Source organism: Lycium barbarum, chromosome 10, assembly GCF_019175385.1.
Source record: "Lycium barbarum isolate Lr01 chromosome 10, ASM1917538v2, whole genome shotgun sequence".
NCBI classification, from domain to species: domain Eukaryota; kingdom Viridiplantae; phylum Streptophyta; class Magnoliopsida; order Solanales; family Solanaceae; genus Lycium; species Lycium barbarum.
This window is the reverse complement of record NC_083346.1, coordinates 117,281,494-117,303,587: the sequence shown is the minus strand read 5'-3', so window position 1 is coordinate 117,303,587 and position 22,094 is coordinate 117,281,494. Positions and strand designations below refer to the sequence as shown.

The 22,094-nt window shown below is 35.2% G+C and overlaps 1 protein-coding gene across 8 annotated transcripts in view; it reads left to right on the top strand.

The window, feature by feature from the left end:
* The first annotated feature begins 2,716 nt into the window (after nt 1-2,716).
* Nucleotides 2,717-22,094, top strand: part of LOC132613403 (mediator of RNA polymerase II transcription subunit 15a-like) — a 32,732-nt gene continuing 13,354 nt past the window's right edge. For 2 of the 8 annotated variants that reach the window (XM_060327413.1, XM_060327412.1), the window contains exon 1: nt 21,260-21,637. In XM_060327413.1, coding sequence (XP_060183396.1) covers nt 21,489-21,637 — 149 coding nt within the window. In that variant the 5' untranslated portion in view covers nt 21,260-21,488. Of the gene's footprint in view, nt 2,761-21,250; nt 21,638-22,094 lie in introns of those variants that run through there. The other 6 variants (XM_060327414.1, XM_060327409.1, XM_060327407.1 and 3 more) reach the window with 6 other exon arrangements.

Sequence of the window (22,094 nt, the reverse complement as noted above, 5' to 3'; positions counted from 1 at the left end):
AAAATGTCCCTATTTTCCGAGTCAAAGATTTATGATTCTATAAGCTTTTATGACAACAACAACGGACATGTTTTTACAATGTTAATGACGATGCTAAAGATGAGAATGTTTCTATGATGATTACGACGATGATGATGATTTCATGTTTAAAAGTCTCAAGCTTATGATTTCAATGTGAATATGAAAATGTTGAGTTATTTTCGTGATTTTCTTGATTTTTATTCATTGTTGTTGAACTCGCCTTATAATAATTGTTCCTTCAAGGTGAGATAGAGCGATGATGATTATTCCATAATATAATCGGAGGTTACCGACCTTACGTCACTCCGATGTACTTATAGCTTTTATTTGGCTCTCATGCATGCTTTATATATATGTATGTATTTTCTCACATCGCGCCGCGCTATATTCGGCCAGGCATGACACGTAGATGTGCACACCACTGCAATGGGCATGTTATGATATTGCCCCGGACGCGGGCTAATGATGATAACACCGAGCCTTAATGGCCGGGCATGATACTATATATATGACACTGAGCCTTAATGGCCGGGCATGATACTATATATATGACACCGAGCCTTAATGGTCGGGCATGGTACTATGTATATGTATAAAAATATTTTTTTTAAAGACTAAGCATGCATGGCATCCGCCTTATGAGGCATCCAGATGTACAGGTTATCTCTTTTATTCCATGTTACCTTTCATGGCTATATTATGTTGTTATTCATGCCTTACATACTCAGTACATTATTCGTACTGACGTCCCTTCTTGTGGACGCTGCGCTCATGCCCGCAGGTAGGTAGGAAGACGGATCAGACCCGTAGGTGTTCCATTAGCGGATTCTCATGAGCACTCCACTTACTTCGAACCTGCAGTTTATTTGGTATTGTCCTTATGATCATTTGTATTCTATGTAGAGGCTCGTAGACGTGTGTGTACAGTTAGATGTTTTATAGCTCCACCGGTTCATATTGTTGTATAATATTTTGGTGGCCTTGTCAGCCTTAGTTTGAGCTCTTGATACTTTACTGTTAGCCTTGTCGGCTTTATGAAATACATTACGTTGTGGCGGCCTTGTCGGTCTACATATGTACATATGTGCTGAATGAGTGGATATTCCTATGTTGGGCCTTTTCTGCGTGCAGATATTCTTTGAGTTATGGTTTATAATGTTCAAAGTCACGGATGAGTCAGGTGGTTCCCGGCCTACGGGTCGGAGCCCGTCATACTCCTGGTAGGGGTGTGACATTATCAAGTTTACAAAGGTCCCGATCTATTTCAACCTTTAAATAACGAACCTTATAAAGAACACCCTGCGCCGGTGAAATTTCTTCTTGTGAACGAGCAGACAAAAAAAAATGAAATTTTTACATTACACAACAATTCGAAATAACCCATTTAATAAAATTATCTTTATTTTTTCTTACAATTACCAAATTTAATCATTATAATCACTTTATATAATAATTCCCAAAACTATACTTGTTGGTAGGGGTGTACAAAGTAAACCGATAAACCGCTAAACCGACTCAAATCGAGAAAAAAACCCGACTTGTGGTCTGGTTTGACTTGGTTTGGTGTTGGAAAAAAAAACCCGATCATAATTGATTTGGTTTGGTTTTAGCTAAAAAAAAATCAAACTGAATCAAACCAACCCGACATTACATGTATTTAATTTTTAAAATATTTTATACATAAAAATATTTGTTTGTAATGTAATTTATAAATATTTCTTAAGTTTTTTCGTAGTTTTTTGTCTTTCATCATATTATTTCAAGCTTGTAACTTAGATTTAAATGTCAATAAGTTTTATATCCCATGGATGTTAGCAACTCAAATAAAGTCCAAACCAAAACGAACTCAACACTAATGCTAACAAAATAAATTCAATTCTATCACTAGGAATGACAATAATGTTGGATATATATTCTTTAGTTTTGGATAATTCGTTTAGAGAGTGAAAATATGTAACTTAATTTTTTTCTTTGTCATGTAATTAATACTTATTAGCCGTACTTATTTTAGCATGATTTAGTATTTTTAGATTATGGTCATTTTCTTTATGGCTTATTAATTAGCAATATTTATTTTAACCGATTTTATTATTTTTTTTGTTGAATATTTTAATACAATGTCATCACTAATCTCACATTTTGTGTTATTTTTCTTAATAAACACCTAAATTAAATACTTGTATCTTACCAGAAATAAATAAATATTTGAAGTAAAAGTTATACGTTTTGTATAAAGACTTTTGCTGGAAAAAAAACCGAAAAACCCGAGAAAATTTGAGGTTGAAAACCCGAATTTTATTGATTTGATTTGGTGTATAAATTAAAAAACCCAACACAATTGGTTTAATTTGGTATTTAAAAAATCCTAATCAATCCGGTTCATATTATACCCCTACTTGTTGGGATAATCAGATGGCTGGACACATCAGATATAGACACGTAGATGTTAATCGGGAGAATGTACTTTAGTAATCAGACACTATTACATTAATGTACTTTTTTCACTACTACTATTTAAAAGGCCAAAATAACACCCTAGTCTACATATATAATTATTTAATCGAAGCAATAAACTTGAATTTTCGATTTGTTTAGAAAGGAATTTTTTATTAAATGGATGGGAATAATTTGAGGGCCCCACAACAAGGCTCAGGCCGGTGAAGTTGCTGGAGCTATGGATTTCAGTGATTGGCGGAGTTAACTTCTACCCGATTCTCGTCAAAGGATTGTTAACAAGATGTAATTTGCATTTAATTTTGCAAACTTGTTAATTGTTTTTAATTTGTTATATGATTTTGCATTTGGAATTTAGGGTTAGGGTTCCTTTATGTTTATATCAGTTTTTTGAATATAACTAGTTAGGTAGAAGTATTGATAAGTCAATTTTACCTCCCAACGTAGGGGTAATGATGGAAAAGGAGAAACTCAGGGAAAAAACAGAGAAAGAAAATAAGCTAATTTACGGCTAAGCTACAATAACTAGGTTAAGATTTCAATTCCTGGAAATGGAAATGAGCTATTATAGGACTTATACCCCTCTCTCAGCTAAAAGACAAAAGACTATAACTACCTTTTGAAATGTCACTATCTACAGCTAAGGCATCCAATGTGCCCTTAGTGCAAATACAGAAAATAGTTGTAAAACTATAAAAGGACTAAACTGTAAATCAGTAACAATATAAAATAGTAAAGGCTTAACTAACTTAACTAACAAGTACTACTTCTCCAACGGGTTATACAAACCCTCAAAGCATATTCTGTATTAGTCCATCCCTGTTAAGAGCTTCCTTGTCCTCAAGGAAGGAATAAAGGAAACCTGGTTAGCAGTGAATTGTAGTCCTCCCAAGTAGCTTGATCAGCTATCAATTGATCCCATTGCACCAGCACTTGAGCTACAGCTTTGTTCCCTTTTTGTATCATCCTTCTATCAAGTATCTTCAGGGGTTTAGGACAGTAAGGGCTGGCTAAATATACGATAGGTGGGTGTGATATGGTGGAAGGAACATTGTGACAGGGTTTAAGTTGAGAGACATCGAAGGTAGGGTGGAGTAACAGTTGAGCAGGGAGAGATAATTTATAAGCAACTTGTCCAATCTTCTCTAGAATTTGATATGGCCCATAATATTTTGCAGACAGTTTAGTGAAATGATGCCCAGATAAAGTGACTTGCCTATAGGGTTGGATCTTCAAATACACCCATTCTCCAACTGTAAACTGCCTATTTGATCTATGCTTGTTAGCTTGTTCCACCATCCTTTGTTGTGCCCTAGTGAGATGGTACTTTAAGAGTTGCAACTTGAATTCTCTATTTAATAAACTCATGTCCACCTCTTCTATAGCTGATTCCCCAGCAATATATGGCAAATGAAGTGGTGGGAGCTGACCATATAAGGCCTCATATGGGGTAGTTTGAATTGAGGAGTGAAAGGAAGTGTTATACTACCATTCTGCAGAAGCCAAGTAAAGAAACCAATCCACCTGAGAATCTGAACAGTAGCACCTTAAATAAGTCTCTAAACATCTGTTCACAACTTCAGTTTGTCCATCTGTTTGGGGGTGGTATGTTGTTGAAGTGTTAAGGGCCACTCCTAACATAGAGAACAATTCTTGCCATACCTTACTAGTAAAGATTGGGTCCCTATCACTGACTATATTCTCTGGCATGCCATGTAATTTGTAGATATGTTCCATAAACAGTTTTGTAATATCCTTAGCTGAATATAGATGTGATAGACCAATAAAATGTGCATACTTAGTTAGTCTATCAACCACCACCCAAATAATTGATTTACCTTTAGACTTTGGCAACCCTTCTATGAAATCCATGCTTATACTTCCCCAAGTTGTTTTTGGTACCTTTAGAGGTTGTAACAATCCAGGATACGGAGAGTTATCATACTTATGTCTCTGACATATGTCACAGTCTTAACGTACTTCTGTACATCTTCTCCCATCCCCTTCCAATAGAATAAAGCTGCAAGTTTCCTATAAGTATGGTCAATCCCACAATGACCACCTGTGGGTGAGTCATGCCACATCTGCAAGATGTCCTTCCTTAGTTGTGGATCAGGACCAATCACTAAATTTCCTTTCTTCCTGAGTTGCTCATGTAAGAAGGTATACCTTTTTACTGTAGGGTTTCCTTCTTTAATAATCTGAATCAGATCTTTTAAGTTGGAATCCTGCTCCCAGCTATTCATGATTAACTCCAACAACTGAGTTCTAATAGTAGATAGGGTCATAGCAGCCCACTCCACTATAGGTAACCTTGACAAGGCATCAACTGTTTTGTTCTCATTTCCCTTTTTATACTCAATACAAAAATCATATTGCATGAGTTTTGTGATCCACTTCAGCTGAGATCCAGTATGCAATTTTTGTTCCAATAGAAACTTCAAAGCCTTTTGATCTGTCTTGACTATGAAGGTCCTCCCTGTCAAATATTGTGCCCATTTCCCAACAGCCATAACAAGTGCCAACAACTCCTTGTCATATACAGATAATGATTGTTGCTGAATAGAAAGTCCCTTACTGAGGAAGGACACTGGTTGACCTTGTCGCATTAACACAGCACCAATTCCCACATTGCATGCATCAGTTTCTACCACAAAGGTTAGTGAAAAATTAGGCAACACTAACACTGGTGCAATAGTTAAAGCCACTTTCAATATGCAAAAAGCTTCATCTGATTTTTCCTCCCATTTGAAATTATCCTTTTTGAGTAATTCAGTAAGTGGTTTACTGATTACCCCATAATTTCTTATGAATCTCCTATAGTATCCTGCTAAACCAAGAAATCCCCTTTGTTGCTTAACAGTCTTAGGTGTTGGCCAACTTTGCACTGCTTCAAACTTCTTAGGGTCTGTAGCAACTCCTTCAGCTGAAATATAATGCCCCAAGTACTCTACCTTATTTGTAGCAAAAACACATTTGCTCCCCTTAGCCAATAGCTTATTTTGTACTAGGAGATCAAATGTGATTCTGAGATGATTTAGATATTCCTCCAAGCTGTTGTTATATATTAAAATGTCATCAAAGAATACCAGAATGAATTTTCTGAGGTGATCTTGGAATATATGGTTCATTAGGACCTGGAATCTAGATGGAGCATTGGTTAAGACAAATGGCATCATCAAATACTCATAATGTCCTGAATGAGTTTTGAATGCAGTTTTAGGAATATCTAATGAAGCCATTTTGATTTGGTGGTAACCAGCCCTTAAGTCTATCTTGGAATAAATTTGAGAACCACCCAACTCATCTAACAACTCTTCAATAATGGGAATAGGGAATTTATCTTTCACAATGAGCTTGTTCAATGCTCTATAGTCCACACATAGCCTCCATGAGCCGTCTTTCTTTTTAACCAATACCACAGGTGATGCATATGGGCTTGAGTTATACTGAATTATCCCTTGATCAAGCATTTCCTTAACCATTTGCTCAATCACATCCTTATGAATGAGAGAATACTTATAAGGTCTAGCATTAATAGGTGAACTACCTTCCAACAAGGGAATGTGATGGTCAAACACTCCTCTAGTGGGAGGCAGTTGTTAAGGTTCTCCAAACAAGCCTGCATACTCTTGCAACAAATTTTGAACTTGCAAGTGAGTATTGTTTAGTTCTGTACCCTCTTTCCTAGTCATTACAGCCTCCACTGGTTTCACTTTAATCATAAAGATCTGAGCAACATCTGATGAAGTCTTATCCAAGGATTCAACACTGATTTCCTTGAAACTTGGTTGTATTCCCTGCAATGTGATTTGCATGCCTTGATATTCAAATCTCATCATTAACTTGCTGAAGTTGAATGATATATCTCCCAGAGGACATAGCCATTTAATACCCAATACCAAATCACAGTTGTCAATAGGAAAAATATAAAAGTCATCTTGGAACATGATCCGTTGCATCAACCATTGGAAACCCTTGCACATGTATTCAGTTAAGATATCCCCCTTGCCTCCTGCTACTTGTACAGCTTGAGCAGTGATCTTGGTTAGCTTGCACCCCAACCTCTGTGTTGTACTCTCATCTATGAAGTTGTGGGTTGATCCACAATCAACAAAAGTGTTGAGAGTTTCCTGTTCTGTAAATCCCTTAACTCTCAGTGTTCTATAACTATTGGTCCCATTCAGTGCATGAAGAGAAATAGCACAATTTTCTATAGTCTCTTCATTTGGCACTTCCTCCACCTCTGGTCCCTCCTCCAAGGGATCCTCTTCCACGAGAGTGTTTTCTGTAGGTTCCAATTCCAATGAGAATAGGTGCCTCTTAGCCTTACAATTATGTCCAGGTGTGAATTTTTCATCACAGAGATAACACAGCCCTTGAGCCCTTTTCTCATTCATTTATATGGGTGTCAACCATCTCTTTTTGGTATTGTTAAAGTTTGCTGCTGCAGGAGCAACAGGTTTCTTGAAGTTACTGGTGGAGTTACTCTTTTGCACAAAGTTAAGGCTGAAACCAAAGCTTCCCCTATTGTGGGAGTGTATTGGACCTGTTAAACTCTTTGTTAACAGTTCTTTTGTGGCTTTACTTTGTGCAGCAAAATTAGATTCATGTAACCTTGCTAAGTAATAGGCCTGGGGTAAGTTGTAAGGATTGCCTATTCTAACAGCATCACTTATCTCAGGTTTTAGGTTATTCAAGAAAATGCTAATTGCATACTCCACTGGCAAGTTTATTCTAGTCATCACACTATCATATGCAGCTTGATAATCATTAACAGTACCAGTATGTTTCACCCTCATCAACTCAGTCATAGGGTCACATTGTTCCGCCCCAAATCTGTCTGCTAATGCATAAACATACTCTTCCCAAGTGGGAAGGGGTAAATGAGCCCTACCTCTCAAATACCCTTAATACCATTGTAATGCATCTCCTTCAAAATGAATGGCCACCAATTTCAACCTTTGATGGATTGAAATATCTTCCACAGAATAAAATTGTTCAACCTTATACAACCATGTTCTCAGATCCTCTCCATTAAACTTAGGAAATTCAATTTTTGTGTATTTAGTGAAGGCAGGAATTGGAATGGGCATGTTACTATTATTCTGTTGAAAAGGGTAGGGGGTTGGACTAGGTTGGTATTGTGGGGGTTGAACATAGAGGGTTTGGTGGTATAATGATGGTGGAACATGAGTGTGTTGGGCATAATAAGCAGATGGATATTGGGTGCTCTGGGTGAAAGGAATATGAGAGGGTTGCATTCCAAAAGAAGTGCTCTGAGGAGGAATTTGATTTTGGTATTGGCCTCTTGTGGTGGTTTGGAAATCCTGAGGTTGAAAACCTGCAGTTTGAATAGTTGTGCTCAGAGGTTGGCTATTGAAAATCTAGTTGGTATGTGTGTTTTGAGGGTTAGATTGCTTAGGTCTGGACAGTGAAGAAGGGGGGTTTTGAATTTGTGATTGATTAAGGGTTTGAGTAACTGGTAAAGTTAAGAAAGGAGAGGACATATCACTAAAAACAAATGGACTCCCTGATGGAGTATAAAGCTCACCCGATAGGGGTTGAGATCCTTTATCTCTTTCCGGTCGTTTCCCACCATTAACAGCTTCCTTGAGCTCGCGCAAGGCTTGTTCATGAGCTCTGAGATATTGCTCATGATTATCCTCCAGTTGATCTTGCCGACTAGTAAAGTTTGCCATATCGAGTGACATCCTTTGGAGCAAGGTCATCATCTCTCTCATTTCATCTGCCATTGATGCCACAGAGCCAAGAAGGTGCTCTAATACCACTGATGGCAAAGGAGAAACTCAGGGAAAAAACAGAGAAAGAAAATAAGCTAATTTACGGCTAAGTTACAATAACTAGGTTAAGATTTCAATTCCGGGAAATGGAAATGAGCTATTATAGGACTTATACCCCTCTCTCGACTAAAAGACAAAAAACTATAATTACCTTTTGAATGTCACTATCTACAGCTAAGGCATCCAATGTGCCCTTAATGCAAATACAGAAAATAGTTGTAAAACTATAAAAGGACTAAACTGTAAGTAAGCAACAATGCAAAATAGCAAAGGCTTAACTAACAAGTACTACTTCTCCAACCAGTTGTACAAACCCTCAAAGCATATTCTGTATCAGGTAAGGTCTGAATATGAGGTCACTCTGGATATGTTGTTGTTGTATTGATAATTCGATTTTACTTACCCATTCAGGGGGAAGGTTTGCATATACTATACCCCAAACCCCTCACTTTGTGAGACCTCAAGGGTCACTCTGGATATGTTGTTGTTGTTGTTGTATTGATAAGTCAATTTTACCTCCGTAGGGGTAAGGTATGCATACACTCTACCTTCTCCAGACCCCACTTTGTGGGACCCAACCCCACTTGTGGGATCACTTTGGATATGTTGTTGTTGTTGTTGTTTTTGTAGTACTGATAAGTCATTTTGAGACCTATTTTTTCAAATTTCAATTTTGTGGAAACTCATATCCAGGCGAATTTGGGGGGATTGCTATTACTGGTACTGGGTGGGTTAATTGGAAGTTTATGCCCTATATATTCCTTATTTTGGTGTTGATTGAAGGAAGTAGTTCAAGTGGAAAGCCTACTCTTACTCTTTGTGCCTTACATTTTGTTTTAGATATGTCGAAATGACAAGTGAAGGGGAGCCACGGCGTAATCGTTAAAGTTGTTGCCGTATGACCAGAAGGTCACGAGTTCGAGCCTTGGAAACAACCTCTTGCAGAAATGCAGGGTAAGGCTCCTTACAAGACCCTTGTGGTCTGGTCCTTTCCTGGACCCCGCGCATAGCGGGAGCTTAGTGCACCTAGCTGCCCCCTTCCTTTTTTTTTTTTTGAAATGACAGGTCGTTGCTCGAGCTAATTGAATTATAATTACTAATATTGTTTAGAGAAAACAAGTTTTAGTCTTTCATATCAGGGCTTAATGTCGGATTGTTTTTAATATGTTTACAGAGCATTTATCTAGATTGTGCTCTTATTAATACTTTAAGTCGATCTTTTGTTGATATGGCTGTATAGAATAGAGATCTTAAAGAAGCATCTTCCTGTCTCTCTGCTCTTATTAATACTTTAAGTCGATTTTTTGTTGATATGGCTGTATAGAATGGAGATCTTAAAGAAGCATCTTCCTGTCTCTGGGCAAGAAGAACTACAGGAGCTTTAGATAGGTGCAGTGAGGCTTGAGAAGGAGACCTATACTGCCGCAACGAGTAAGGTATGTAGTTTAAACTCGTTTCCATTTTTTTGAATTGTAAAGAAATGGATCTTATAAGGAAACCACCCATCCTTTTGTCATCCGATGTGGGACTCGTCAACATTAATGATGCAATTTGTTCTCCCCTTTATTGATGTTATTCCTGCTTGTATAAACTTGCATTCGTCTTTCCATACATCTAGACATTTTGTATTAGGGCTGGCAAGCAGAGCAGTGCAGTTGCGGGGAAACCCGCACAAACCCGCAAAGATTTCAACCTGCTCCGCCCTGCCCTGCATAGCATAATTTGTTGTTTTCAACCAGCACCACCTTGCCCTGCTTAAGTTCTCAAAGTGCTAGATAAATCTTTCAATTACTATCCCCGACAGTAATCTGTACTATATCATTATGTTTATGTGGAATTTCACGCTTCTAAATGAAAACATTAATCACTTTTTTAGCATTTTTACTAAGACATTGCTGTCATTAAAAGAAATAAAATTGGATACACTTATATTTGCTCTCATCAATGTTCTTATAACAGGGAAATGGAAGAGCATGATATTATATATTTGTCAACACAAAATGAAAATTGTCAAGTTATATGGAATTAAATTAAATAATGTTATATCCGAGTAACCGACATAGATTCATAAAATCTACTTATTACACTAAATTCTTGAACTAACCACCAAATAAAGATAATTTAGATTCAATTTTTAATGCCTTTGCACGCCTAAGGAACCCAGGGTCTCTCGGAAACAACCTCTCTACTCTACGACGTAGGGTTAAGGTCTGCGTACACTATCCTCCCCAAGCCCCGTACATTGTTGTTGTTTGCACGCTGCTTATCTCTTCTTTATGCTAAGATTTTTGTTTTGTTTAATTGAGAAAATAGTGCATTTACTAAGGTTTACTTCAAGTTTATAGGTTTATGTGATTGAAAAGTGATAGGGAAGAAACCAAGTGGAAAATTGCTTTTGTAGTAATTAAATGCTTTCTAGTTTGTGAATGGATTTTTAGTTTATCTAATTTATCTTGTGCATCTATTGCTCTCCTAAGGGAGTAGCTAATCCTAGGACATCCATATTATCTTTAATTAAATTCGACAGAGGAAATTAGGGATTGGGCTAGATTAATTAGCGCGATTTGAGGCTTTAAACCTCATCTAATGAGTTCGACCTAGACATAGTGAGAACCTAAATGTGGCCTAAAAGTGGAATGTGATTAATGTTTCTTAGCTTGATTCGAGAGAACCGGCTAAGAAATACCTGCTAAATAGTCGAGAGACATTAGTGGGTAATTAAGATAAAAGGCTAATTGCTTGACCCATGATTAATTAGTGGTAGATAATTACTTGTAATGGATCGTTTATTGATATTAATCACTTCAATATCTTCCATATCTCTTGTTTCTCCTTACTTGTGAAGGTCATTGTTCACTTTACCTGTTTTCTAGTTAGTTTTTATCTTTATTAGTTTCTAAACAAAAATCAAATATTGGTTGAATGATGCAATTTGTTCTCCACTTGGTTGTCGTTGTTATTCCTGCTTGTATAAACTGACATTCGTTTTTCCATTCGTTTAGACATGGTGTATGCATTTTTAGTTAAATTTATCTAATATTACAGCAAGATTATCTGCGGAAAATATCTTTAGAGATGCTGACCATAAAGACAAAATCTCAACCCAATGCTGCAAGTGGTGGTCAGAGTGCTTCTGAGCTTGAGAGACTTATGAGGGGGATATATTAGATGGTAGTTTTGATGGACTAGGTTATGTATGGAATGGTTGTGGTAGTTTCGGTATTGCTACTTCTGGTATTGGTAGGTTCGGTTTTAGTTTTGATGGATTGATTTCTAGTACTAAACTTTATGAGCGTTTAGTGCATGCTGGGGCAGATTTACATGGAGGGGTATAGGTTCTCCATCACCCCTTCCTAGCTTATATAAAGTACTGCAATTATTCTAATAAATTATTTAAATTTTATGTGGGAACCCATGCTAAAGAGGACGTCTTGGTCCATTGATGGTCGCGCCGCGTGCACCATTGATAACCAGGTCTTGGGTACGAATCCCCGTCCCCTCTCGTTTCATTAAATTTCCACTTTTTTGTTGCTCTTATGTTTTTTGTGTTGTTTCGGTCTTTCTGTTTCTCTTTTTCCCTTTCTTTCTTTTCTTTTTGGTCAATTTGCAGGATTGGCCTTCGCTGGGGTGGTCTTTAATTTTTGTCCCTCAAATTGGCGGTCTTTAATTTTTGTCCCTCAAATTGGTGGTCTTTAATTTTTACCCTTCACTAAAAATCCCTGAGTTTCGGATTCAAACACCAACTCAGTCAAAAATTTAAAAAAAAAATTGCAAGGTAGAATTTTGCATGCTTTAGGCAGAGTTTTTGGGCCTTCAAAACTGTCTTAAGGCAGAATTTTTCTTTCAGGTGTCTCTTTGGAACTGCCCTCTTAGCTTCACATAGATCTGCTTGGTAGAGAATTTGTGCATGTGAAAAACTTCAGTCATTGTGTAGCCAGCTTGAGTGTAGTACTTAGTAGCATTGAAAATTTTACACATTAATATGGCCTGTGGAGCTTACTGCTTCCTGACCATTGCCTAGCTTATTTGTATAGGAGCTAATTGTAGTCACTTTAGGATTCCTCCTCTTTCTTAGCTTTTCCTTCTCCTTTATTGAGCTTCGTTTATGCCAGTTGTTCGGTTCTTCCATTCAGCATTAGCCACAACTTTCACTCAGCCTGCAAAATCAACTTGTTCTCTGCCGTAAGGCAGAATTTTATCTTAAGGCAGAATTTTGCTTAAAAACTCTGCCTTAAGGCAGAGTTTTGAAGGTAAAATTCTGCTTCGTGAATCCAAATCTCTGTCTTGCGAAATTCCTTATTTTTTTACTGAGCTGGGGTTTGAACCCAGAACCTTGGGGTATTAGGTGAAAGACAAGAATTAAAGACCACCAATTTGAGGGACAAAAATTAAAGACCACCCCAAAAGGACAATCCGCGCAAAAAACAATGATCTTTTTTGGTTCTTGTTTTGATGCTTCTCTTTTATTCATTTCTTTCTTTGATACTTTTACTAGTGAATTTGGCCGCGCTTTGCGCGGTCGAGAAAAACAGATTTGAAATGATCAATAGGCCAATTATGAATTCAAATTATATATAATTAGAAAACACTTATGAACAACATATAATTAAGATGATCGAGTAGTATTAAAATTCTACAACTAAAGGGGCAACCTGTGTACTAAGCTCCTATTATGCGCGGGTCCGGGGCAGGGCTGGACCACAGGGGTACAATCTTGTATTTCTGCAAGAGGCTATTTCCACGGCTCGACCCATGTCCTCTTGGTCACATGACAACAGCTTTACCAGTTAGGACAAGGCTCCCATTCTAAAATTCTACAACTCTACTTTAATAATTGAAAAATTGAGCATCTTTTTTCTTTTGATAAGTGAAAAGCTTAACATAATTCTAACATATACATAAAATATTGACTTACAATTAGGAAAAGAACAGATATTAAGAAAACATATTCCAAATATAAATTCTGTGAATTTCAAGCATATGATTAACGGGACGCCGAAAGCTTGTTCGCAGAAATCCGTTGAAGTTATCTTTTAGCCACTTCCTGCAAAACAGAAGATCAAACTTTAATTAATGAAAGTTGAATAATATGCTTTGGCGATATGACATAAAAAAAAAATCAAAATATATAATGACCACAAGAAAGGAGCATTGTGAAGGATAGATTTCTGAAACATTCAGCTACTTGAGGAAATTTGATTCCCCTTTTGCATGGTTGCATATTTTTATTTGTGGTGTATTTATAAGTGTAGTGACTACTGAAGACTATTCGGAATCTATTCCTCCATAACTAAGGAATTTGAAAGGTTAAAAAACAGTACCTGTAATTCTTGGAAATTTTTCTTTCATTAATGTGGGTTGAATGAGAGAGTTAATTGAGCTTTATTAAAAAGTTTTACGTGGTCCAATTGTTGCAACAAAAAATTTATTTGACTATTTACTTTATGATTATCCAATTAATTAGTAGATTTTTGTAAGAAGTTAAAGAATAAAATGGCAAAAAAAGGAGAAAAAAGATAAATAAGAATGGTGGCCATAGAGAGGTGCCACATCACCTTGTCTATGCCTAGCTTTATATTATATATAGATTTTGGAAAAGGGTTAAAATGCCCTTAACCTATTAAAAAAAACTCAATAATACCCTCATTCCACCTATTGGATCAAATTTGTCCTTCCTTCCACCTATTAGGATAAAAAATGCCCTAACATTAAATTTAGTCTAAAATTACCCCTCCTTTAAACGGAAGTTAATGTGAAAAATTCTACTGTGGATGAATTGGATATCATTATTACATGAGGACAAATAAAAATAATGCCACATATTTTAATTAGAAAATTTATATATCCCACATCACCTTCCATTAAAAGGAGGGGCAATTTTAGACTTTAATCTAAGGGGAAATTTTAGACTTTAATCTAACGTTAAGAGCATTTTTTGTCCTAATAGATGGAAGAAAAGGCAATTTTGATCCAATAGGTGGGTTGAGGACATTTTTTGAGCCATTTCTAATACGTTGGGGCATTTTTTTTTACCCTCTTTTTAGTTCATTCTTGAGTTTTAAAATTCCTAAAAAGTTAGAAATATCCATCTCCTCCCAGATTAGAAACATCCATCTCCTCCCAGATGTTCTCTCTGTCTGAATCGTTAGCAACACTTTACAAACAAAGGTCATATTTTTCTCAATATTTTATGGTCACTTTTTTTTTTTTTTTAATCCAAATTTTTTCTTTGATTCGTAGACTGTGTTCTCTTAAATAATGATACTATGATTAATCGTTTTTAAATATAAAAATTCATTAAGAATAATCGTAAGCTGAATGTTTTTTTGTGATAATAATATTAATTATAGTTTACTTATCACGTCCTTGTCATGGCACAATTTTATAGCATTAAAAGTAATGATAGTATAGTGCACCCATGCTCTTGAAATTCTTAATAGGTCTTTGAGTGCATGTTGAGGAACGATTAGAGAAAATTAAGACTCATTCGAAGAAGGTGGAAACAATTTTGGTTGAGATTAACAAAACAAAAAAGAAGAATTATTCGGTAAAAATAAGAAAAGTTAAAGTTTCTGAAATGACCTGACAATCGTGCCAACATCAGGTGACTGGGTGTAATTATAAGGGGGAAATGATAAGGGGCATAATTGGTCCAATAGTATAATGAAGGGTATAAATAAACTATTTTCGAAAGTTCAGGGGTATATTGGCCTAATAGTATAACGAAGAGTATAAATAAACTATTTTCGAAAGTTCAAGGGTAATTTTGGCCCTTTTCCGAATTTACTAGGGCCTTATTGGTTTGGACTTAATGGATTCAGACCTTGGGCCTTTAAGTGCATTTGTTTACATTAATATCTAAACACTTATTTGGTTTGAATAGGTCTTAATTATTAAGATCTTAAACAAAATCTTAATATCAATACGAGGTATTTTGTATGCATAATTTTTACCACCGGGTTCATCCCACCTCCCACTCCCATCATGCACTAGCCACCCCCAACCCTACCCCCTCACTCACCACTACCACCAACACCACCCCCACGTACCCAGCACCCAACCTCAACTTGTTCACCACCCACCCCCACCCCAGACCCACCAGCACCACCACCACCCACCCACCCCGCACCACCACTACAAATCATCTCCACCATTACTAGAGGACATTAATTAATGTTTCATTTTTTAATCAAAAATTATTTTTATTTTATTAAATTTGTGTTTAATGTCTAATATTTAGTTACTTTTTTATTTGAATTGTATATTTATTACGTTTAAATAAATATATTATTCACATCCAGATGTTAAAAAACAAACAGTCTTAATCATTCAGTGTTCAGATCTAGCAACAACATCTTAATAATTCAGATGTGCATTCACATTCAGACGTCTTAATATTAACAAATGAGGCCTAAATGGACAAAACTTATATTACTGCCTTTATTCTACAATATATTGTTAAATTACGCACAAATTTTACCGATTTAACAAAATTTGCCCGTATTTGGAATAATTATAACTAATATGTGTCAAGTCAGATAATTTGTTTAACTAGTGAAAAAATTTCTTGTCACTCAAATCAATGAACGACATTAAATTAAAGAGTTACAATTTATGGAAGATCTCAGGTATGTTTCTAGAGTTCATGTTAATTATAACCTTCTCTGATTTGCTTTTAACAATTGGTGCATTCATGAGTAGAGGTTTTTATGAGCTTTCCTTCTTGATAATATTCTCAAAGAGTATATAATATTTGTTAGCGTAGATGCAATGAATTTTGTTAGTTTAGGTACAATGAATCTTGGGAGCTGTTTGGACATGATTTGAAATTATGATATAAAATTAGTGCTTTGAAGTTGAAGTTTTGTTTGGACATGTAATTTAGATTTCTTTAAGTTGTATTTTTTTCGCAGACATAAAAACCTCACAAGTTTTGAAAATCATCAAAACTATCCTGATTCTTATACAATTTTACCGAATGAGCAAAGCATAGTTCATAACAAAATTAATAAGTTACTATAAGGCCTTTCTAAAAATACAACATCAATTGATCGAACTTTAGTTCAATAAAAAGGAAAATTGAACATGAGTTGTAGTGTAACTACTCTTTAATATAACCCTCCCGCATGGTTGCTGATTTTTTAAAATATTTGATATGAATGGTTGGTAAATATATCTACCAACTCATGGATCTATTTTTACAAAATATAAACTTATTAGTCAAGTTTTACATGTAAAAAAAATTCAAAATCATGATTTGAATTCCAAATCATATCATTTTGGATTTAAAATCATGACATGAAGTTGAAGTTGCAATTTATACAAATTACATAAATAAATGGTGATTTAAATTAAAAAACAAAATCATTATTTCATATCGCATGACCAACACCTACTGACTAATGTTAGTTTAGGTATAATGAATCTTGGTATTGTAAAAGGAAGACGAGGGAGAAAAAGGAAAAGAAGAGTGTACAGATAAGAGCAATTCTTCTTTGGGGTATTTATATTTGCGAGAATTTTAAATTGAAAATATCATTTAAATAAGGCATAATAAATTGGGACCTTTATGAACTTGACGACTTTTGTTTAATGCACGGCTGAATTTTATGATGGCTTAATTATCTCCCGAACAAGACATTTCAAGATTCTGATCCCCTAAAAGGTTGCAACTCTCAACCCATGAAAGTGTGATACACATACTTTTGCGTAATTTTTTTCTCGACGTTGGATTTTTTAAAACAAAATATGTATTTTTTTCCTTTTAATCCATCAATTATTTGGATCATCTTTTTGAGTCAATCTGTAAATCGAACAGCATAGAAGTCTTAACTTCAAGCTTAGGTGTGTTTTTTTTTTTTCGAAAAGGACTTGGGACAACATTATTTTGGCTACTATTTTGTATTTGGCTAAAGATAATAATATTTTAATCAAGTTATTTTTACATATTTGTCTAAAAAAATACACAATTAAATTAAATAATTATTCCACCTAAGTAAGAGATAAAAAGGAATATGCAGTTTGCACTCCATTATTTGGGCTACAAACAGTTGGCTACAAAGAGAAGAATTCTAACCAAGTATTTTATGATTTGACCCGAAAAAATAAATACATTGTTGAAATAAAAATCATTGCATGAAAAGAAGAAATACTCTTCTTCTTCTTTTTTTTCCCCTCTATAAACCATTTAAAACTCTATTACTTTGGCTAAAATAGTAGAATTTCAGTTAAGTTTTACAGATTTGATCTGAAGAGAAAAAACTACACAACTAAAACAAATATCCATTGTATTTAAAGAGAAAAATATACAGTTGAAGCAAAATATGTAAATCTATATTAAGAATAAATAAGGAAAAATATAGTGGAACAAATAAATCATTATAATTGATTATGTGACAATAACAATTGGAAAATGTCACGATCCAAAATTCTAAGGCCGCGAATGCACCAACTCCCACTAAGTCGGTAAGCCATCCACAACCCATTTAAACCAATCAATAAGTAAAAACATGCACAAGAATCATACAAGTCATTTTAAAGCCTTAATAATTCTGATAATCATAATAAATACAGAATAAGTGCTTGGAATTCCAAAACGTGGTGTCACTAGTACAAGAACGACTAAGATGAAAGTACAAGTATGGGATACATCCCGAATACATTGTCTAGAAATAGAAAGAAAAAAATAAAGATAGATGAGTAATCTGGTGCCACGGATCAACTGATGGCTCGCCCTGAATCCTCCGAATAGCCTTTTCAACGACCGCCGTCATCTCGAGATCCGCTCGTACTAGTAACAGAATCTGCACACAAAAAGGCGCAGCGAATATAGAGTGAGTAAGGGAAATCAACGTGTAGTTAGCAGCATCGTCGATTGACCCTAACTAAAACGGAGATGAGGGTTGGTCTTCTGAATACTACTTCCACACTTAATCGTTGTAAGTCCATCTTATATACAATAAGGATAATCACAAATTACAAGCCTAAATATGAGAAGTCTCTATGTCCTAAGTAGTTTATTTAGCCAAACAAGCCAAAGGGTATGAATCAAACAATCAAGTAGACAAGTCATCCAAATACATAAACAATGAGATAGTATGATATGCATATGCTATCACAATGCAAGGCCTTTCCATTATCGGTATACACACGTTCAAATATTATGAATCGTGACCCATGAGGGACTCGCAAGGTCCATACATCACCCAGAATCATTTCCTTTCGGGTTCCTAGCCTTTTTATGCTTCCAAATCACAATACTTAGCCCATAAGTTCACATTACCTGTCTCTAGCCAATTCGGCTCATATCATCAGCTTCACTCCTTCCGGAACCATTTCCCCTCAAACTTTACACATGTATCCTCAAATGCGCATGAGATACTGTATAAAGCATTAATTTGACATACACAACAATAAGAAATCAAGCTAAGCAATAAAAACACTATCTTTAGTTATTTTCCACTTTTAAACGAGCATTTCGGAGTGATGAGAGCACATAATAACAAGTAAGACATGTAATAAGCATAGAAACAATAAGCAAGGGATCTCATGTCCCAATCATGAATCACAATTCAATCAACGCTATCAGTTAATGCCCAAAGCATGACATTCAGACCGGACTATACAATGTAAATATACGCAAAAACCCATAACATGGCACCGATACTCGATAATCTCATAAGTATCCGGACCCCCTTAGTTAACCCATTACTCCCTCTTATTTAGTCCATTTTAACCAACCATGACACGTTAAATAAGGTCAAGAAAGGTCTCAACTTTTCTGATTTGTAGTCCAACGATCACAACGAAGCTTTGACCTTTGTAGAGCCTCCGAACGATCTCAATCTGTTTAAATACAGTATTTACATAAGAATACGATTCTATCTTTATCCATATTGCCATATAAGGGATTCGTGTTCAGAAAGTCAACCCAAAACCCAATCTCAAACCTCGAAGTTCAAATTCGTAAATTTATTGCAAAATCATGTTCAATATAGTCAAATCATTGCTCTACAGAGTTATACGAGTCCAACGATACTCATATTGCTATACTTTAGTCCGAAACCCAAAAAGATAACCCCGAGCCACTAAGGGCAAAACTGAAATTTCGTCCCATAATTAGTCTACCCATGATCTATAGAATCTAAGTATTAAAAATGAACCAAATCCGATATCAATTCGATGATTAATTGGAAAAATACCTTGCTTAGAAGTTTTATTTATTTATTTATTTATTATTTTCTTACATTTTAAGTAGGGCTGGGCATAAATACCGAAAACCAAAAAACCGAACCGAACAGAATTAATTCGATTTTTCGATTTTCGGATTTTCGGTTCGGTTTCGGTTTACTTTTTCATAAACTTCGGTGTTCAGTTCGGTGTTCGGTTTTTAGAGTTCGGTTCTTTAGTGTTTCGGTTTAAACCGAAATTTAATACATTACCCAAAAAATTTAAAATAGTCCAGGCCCATTAAGTTTAAGCTCAAAAAAGACCCAATTGTAATATTCTTAACAAAGGAAGATGAATAAGATGTGTCTTTAGGATTAATGTCCTTTATGTGTTTTCTTAATTATTCTTACTGTATGTATATAACACCTAGTAATCTTATATCATGGTTATTGTTTTATGTTCTTATGTGTCCTGTTTGTTTGATTTTGATTTCAATTTATCAGTTTTATGTTTTATTGCTTTTGAGAATATGAATTAGTGTAAATGAAATGGCTTCTAATATCATAAGAAAAAATCGAAACCAAACCGAACCGAACTTCAAAAAACCGAAACCGAAAGAACTGAATCGAACTAGTTGGGTTTCGTGTTCGGTGTCCACCTTCAAAAAATCGAAACCGAAATAGCCGAACCAAAAAATCGAACGCCCACCCCTAATTTTAAGTGCCTAAAAGAGATAGTATTCATGATCTTTTGCTATATCAGCATCCAAGAGGATGAGGCTATCAAATTGATAAGTTTATAGAGGGTCATTAAGCTAACATAAAATTCAATTATGCATTGAATTAAAATCGTTAAGTTAGAGAGATCGCGATTTATTTTACCTTTGAGTAACGAATCATAAGAAACTCAACTGGTGAAATTTCATGTGAACTAGCAGATCAAAATTAAAATGAAAATTTTACATTACATAACAGTCCAAATCAACCCATTTAAAAAAAAAAATAGAAATTTGATTGAGAACAATGTCTACCGACAGTCATATTAGAGATTATACTAGGGAACTTATCGAGGCCTTTCCTCAAAAAACTTTTGTAGTTAGACAAGTTAAATTAATCGCTTGGTCTCCTCCTATGCAGGAAAGCTTAAATTGAATACTGATGGCAGCGCGAAGACACAAATTGAATACTAATGGCAGCGTGAAGACACACACTTGGGATGCTGCTTTTAGCGGAGTTTTTATAGATGAGCAAGGAAAGTGGATATTGAAATATTCATGAAACCTACCTCATTCCTCACCATAGAATCATGAAGCATTAAACAAGGAGTACAATTAGCAAAAACAATTGAATATAGATAATTTGAAGCGAAAACAAACTGCCTATTTGCTGTCAAGCTTATTAAACAAGACGACATGCGACTTCATCCGTTAAGGACAATTAATGAAAATTGTAGATACCCGTCGAAATCCACATTCAAAGAGCGACAAACACGTGTGCTTATTTTTTGGCAAACGAAGGTCACAAACATGCAAAAATTTATTTATACAGGACCTCACCACTTATTTCCATTGTAGTAGTAACTAGTTGGGACTTGGGATAATCAAATGGCCCAAACATATCGACTCAAAAGGCGGCTGGACACATCAGATACAGACACGTAGACGTTAATCAGACACTATTTAAAAGGCCGACATAACACACAATTTTTAACCTAAGTATTATTTTATTAAATAATACTACGACTTAAGTCAATTTTCCTTAGACGATACGTATACACTTAAATAGTGTTTGCTATATGGTATAAGTTAGAATATCCAACATTAATTTTTATATCATATTTAATAAAAAATATAAATTTATTTTGAAATATACCATCTACCGAGATATGGGATAAATTAGTCCCGAATTATAATTTCGGGATAATTTTGGCCGTGCACCAAACGACCCATTATAATCTATGATGATTCTTTATTCTCATTGCAAAATTTTGTAAAATCAATTTTGTTTCTTTTAAATTTGGGAATTTTGATTTGAAATTGAAATGGATGGGAATAATTGGAGGGGCCCACAACAAGGTCAAGCCGATGATGTTACCGGAGATCCGACCGGGGCTCCGACTGGAACTATGGATTCCGGTGAATGGCGAACTCAACTATTACCCGATTCTCGTCAAAGGATTGTCCACAAGATGTAATTTTTTTATTTAACTTTTGTTAATTGTTTATAATTTTGTTGAAGATTTTGCATTTTGGAATTTAGGGGTTAGGGTTAGGGTTTCTTTTGTGTTTTATCGGTTCTTGTTTAAATTTGTTATAAGATTTTGCATTTTGGAATTTAGGGTTCCTTTGTGTTTTATCAGTTAGGTAGAAGTATTGATAAGTCAATTTTGAGACCTGTTTTTTTCAGCTTTTAATAGAATTGGGGGGAATTCTATTAGTTTTACTGGGTGGGGTAGTTGGAAGTTTAAGCGCTAGATATTTCCAATTTAGGTAATCAGTTCAAGTGGAAAACCTACTTTCACTCTTTGGTTTACTTTTTTTTATTTATTTTAGATATGTTGAAATGATTGGCTGCTGCTAGAGTTAATTGGATTATATCTACTGATATTCTTTAGGGAAAACAATTTTTAGTCTTTCCTTCTCCTTAT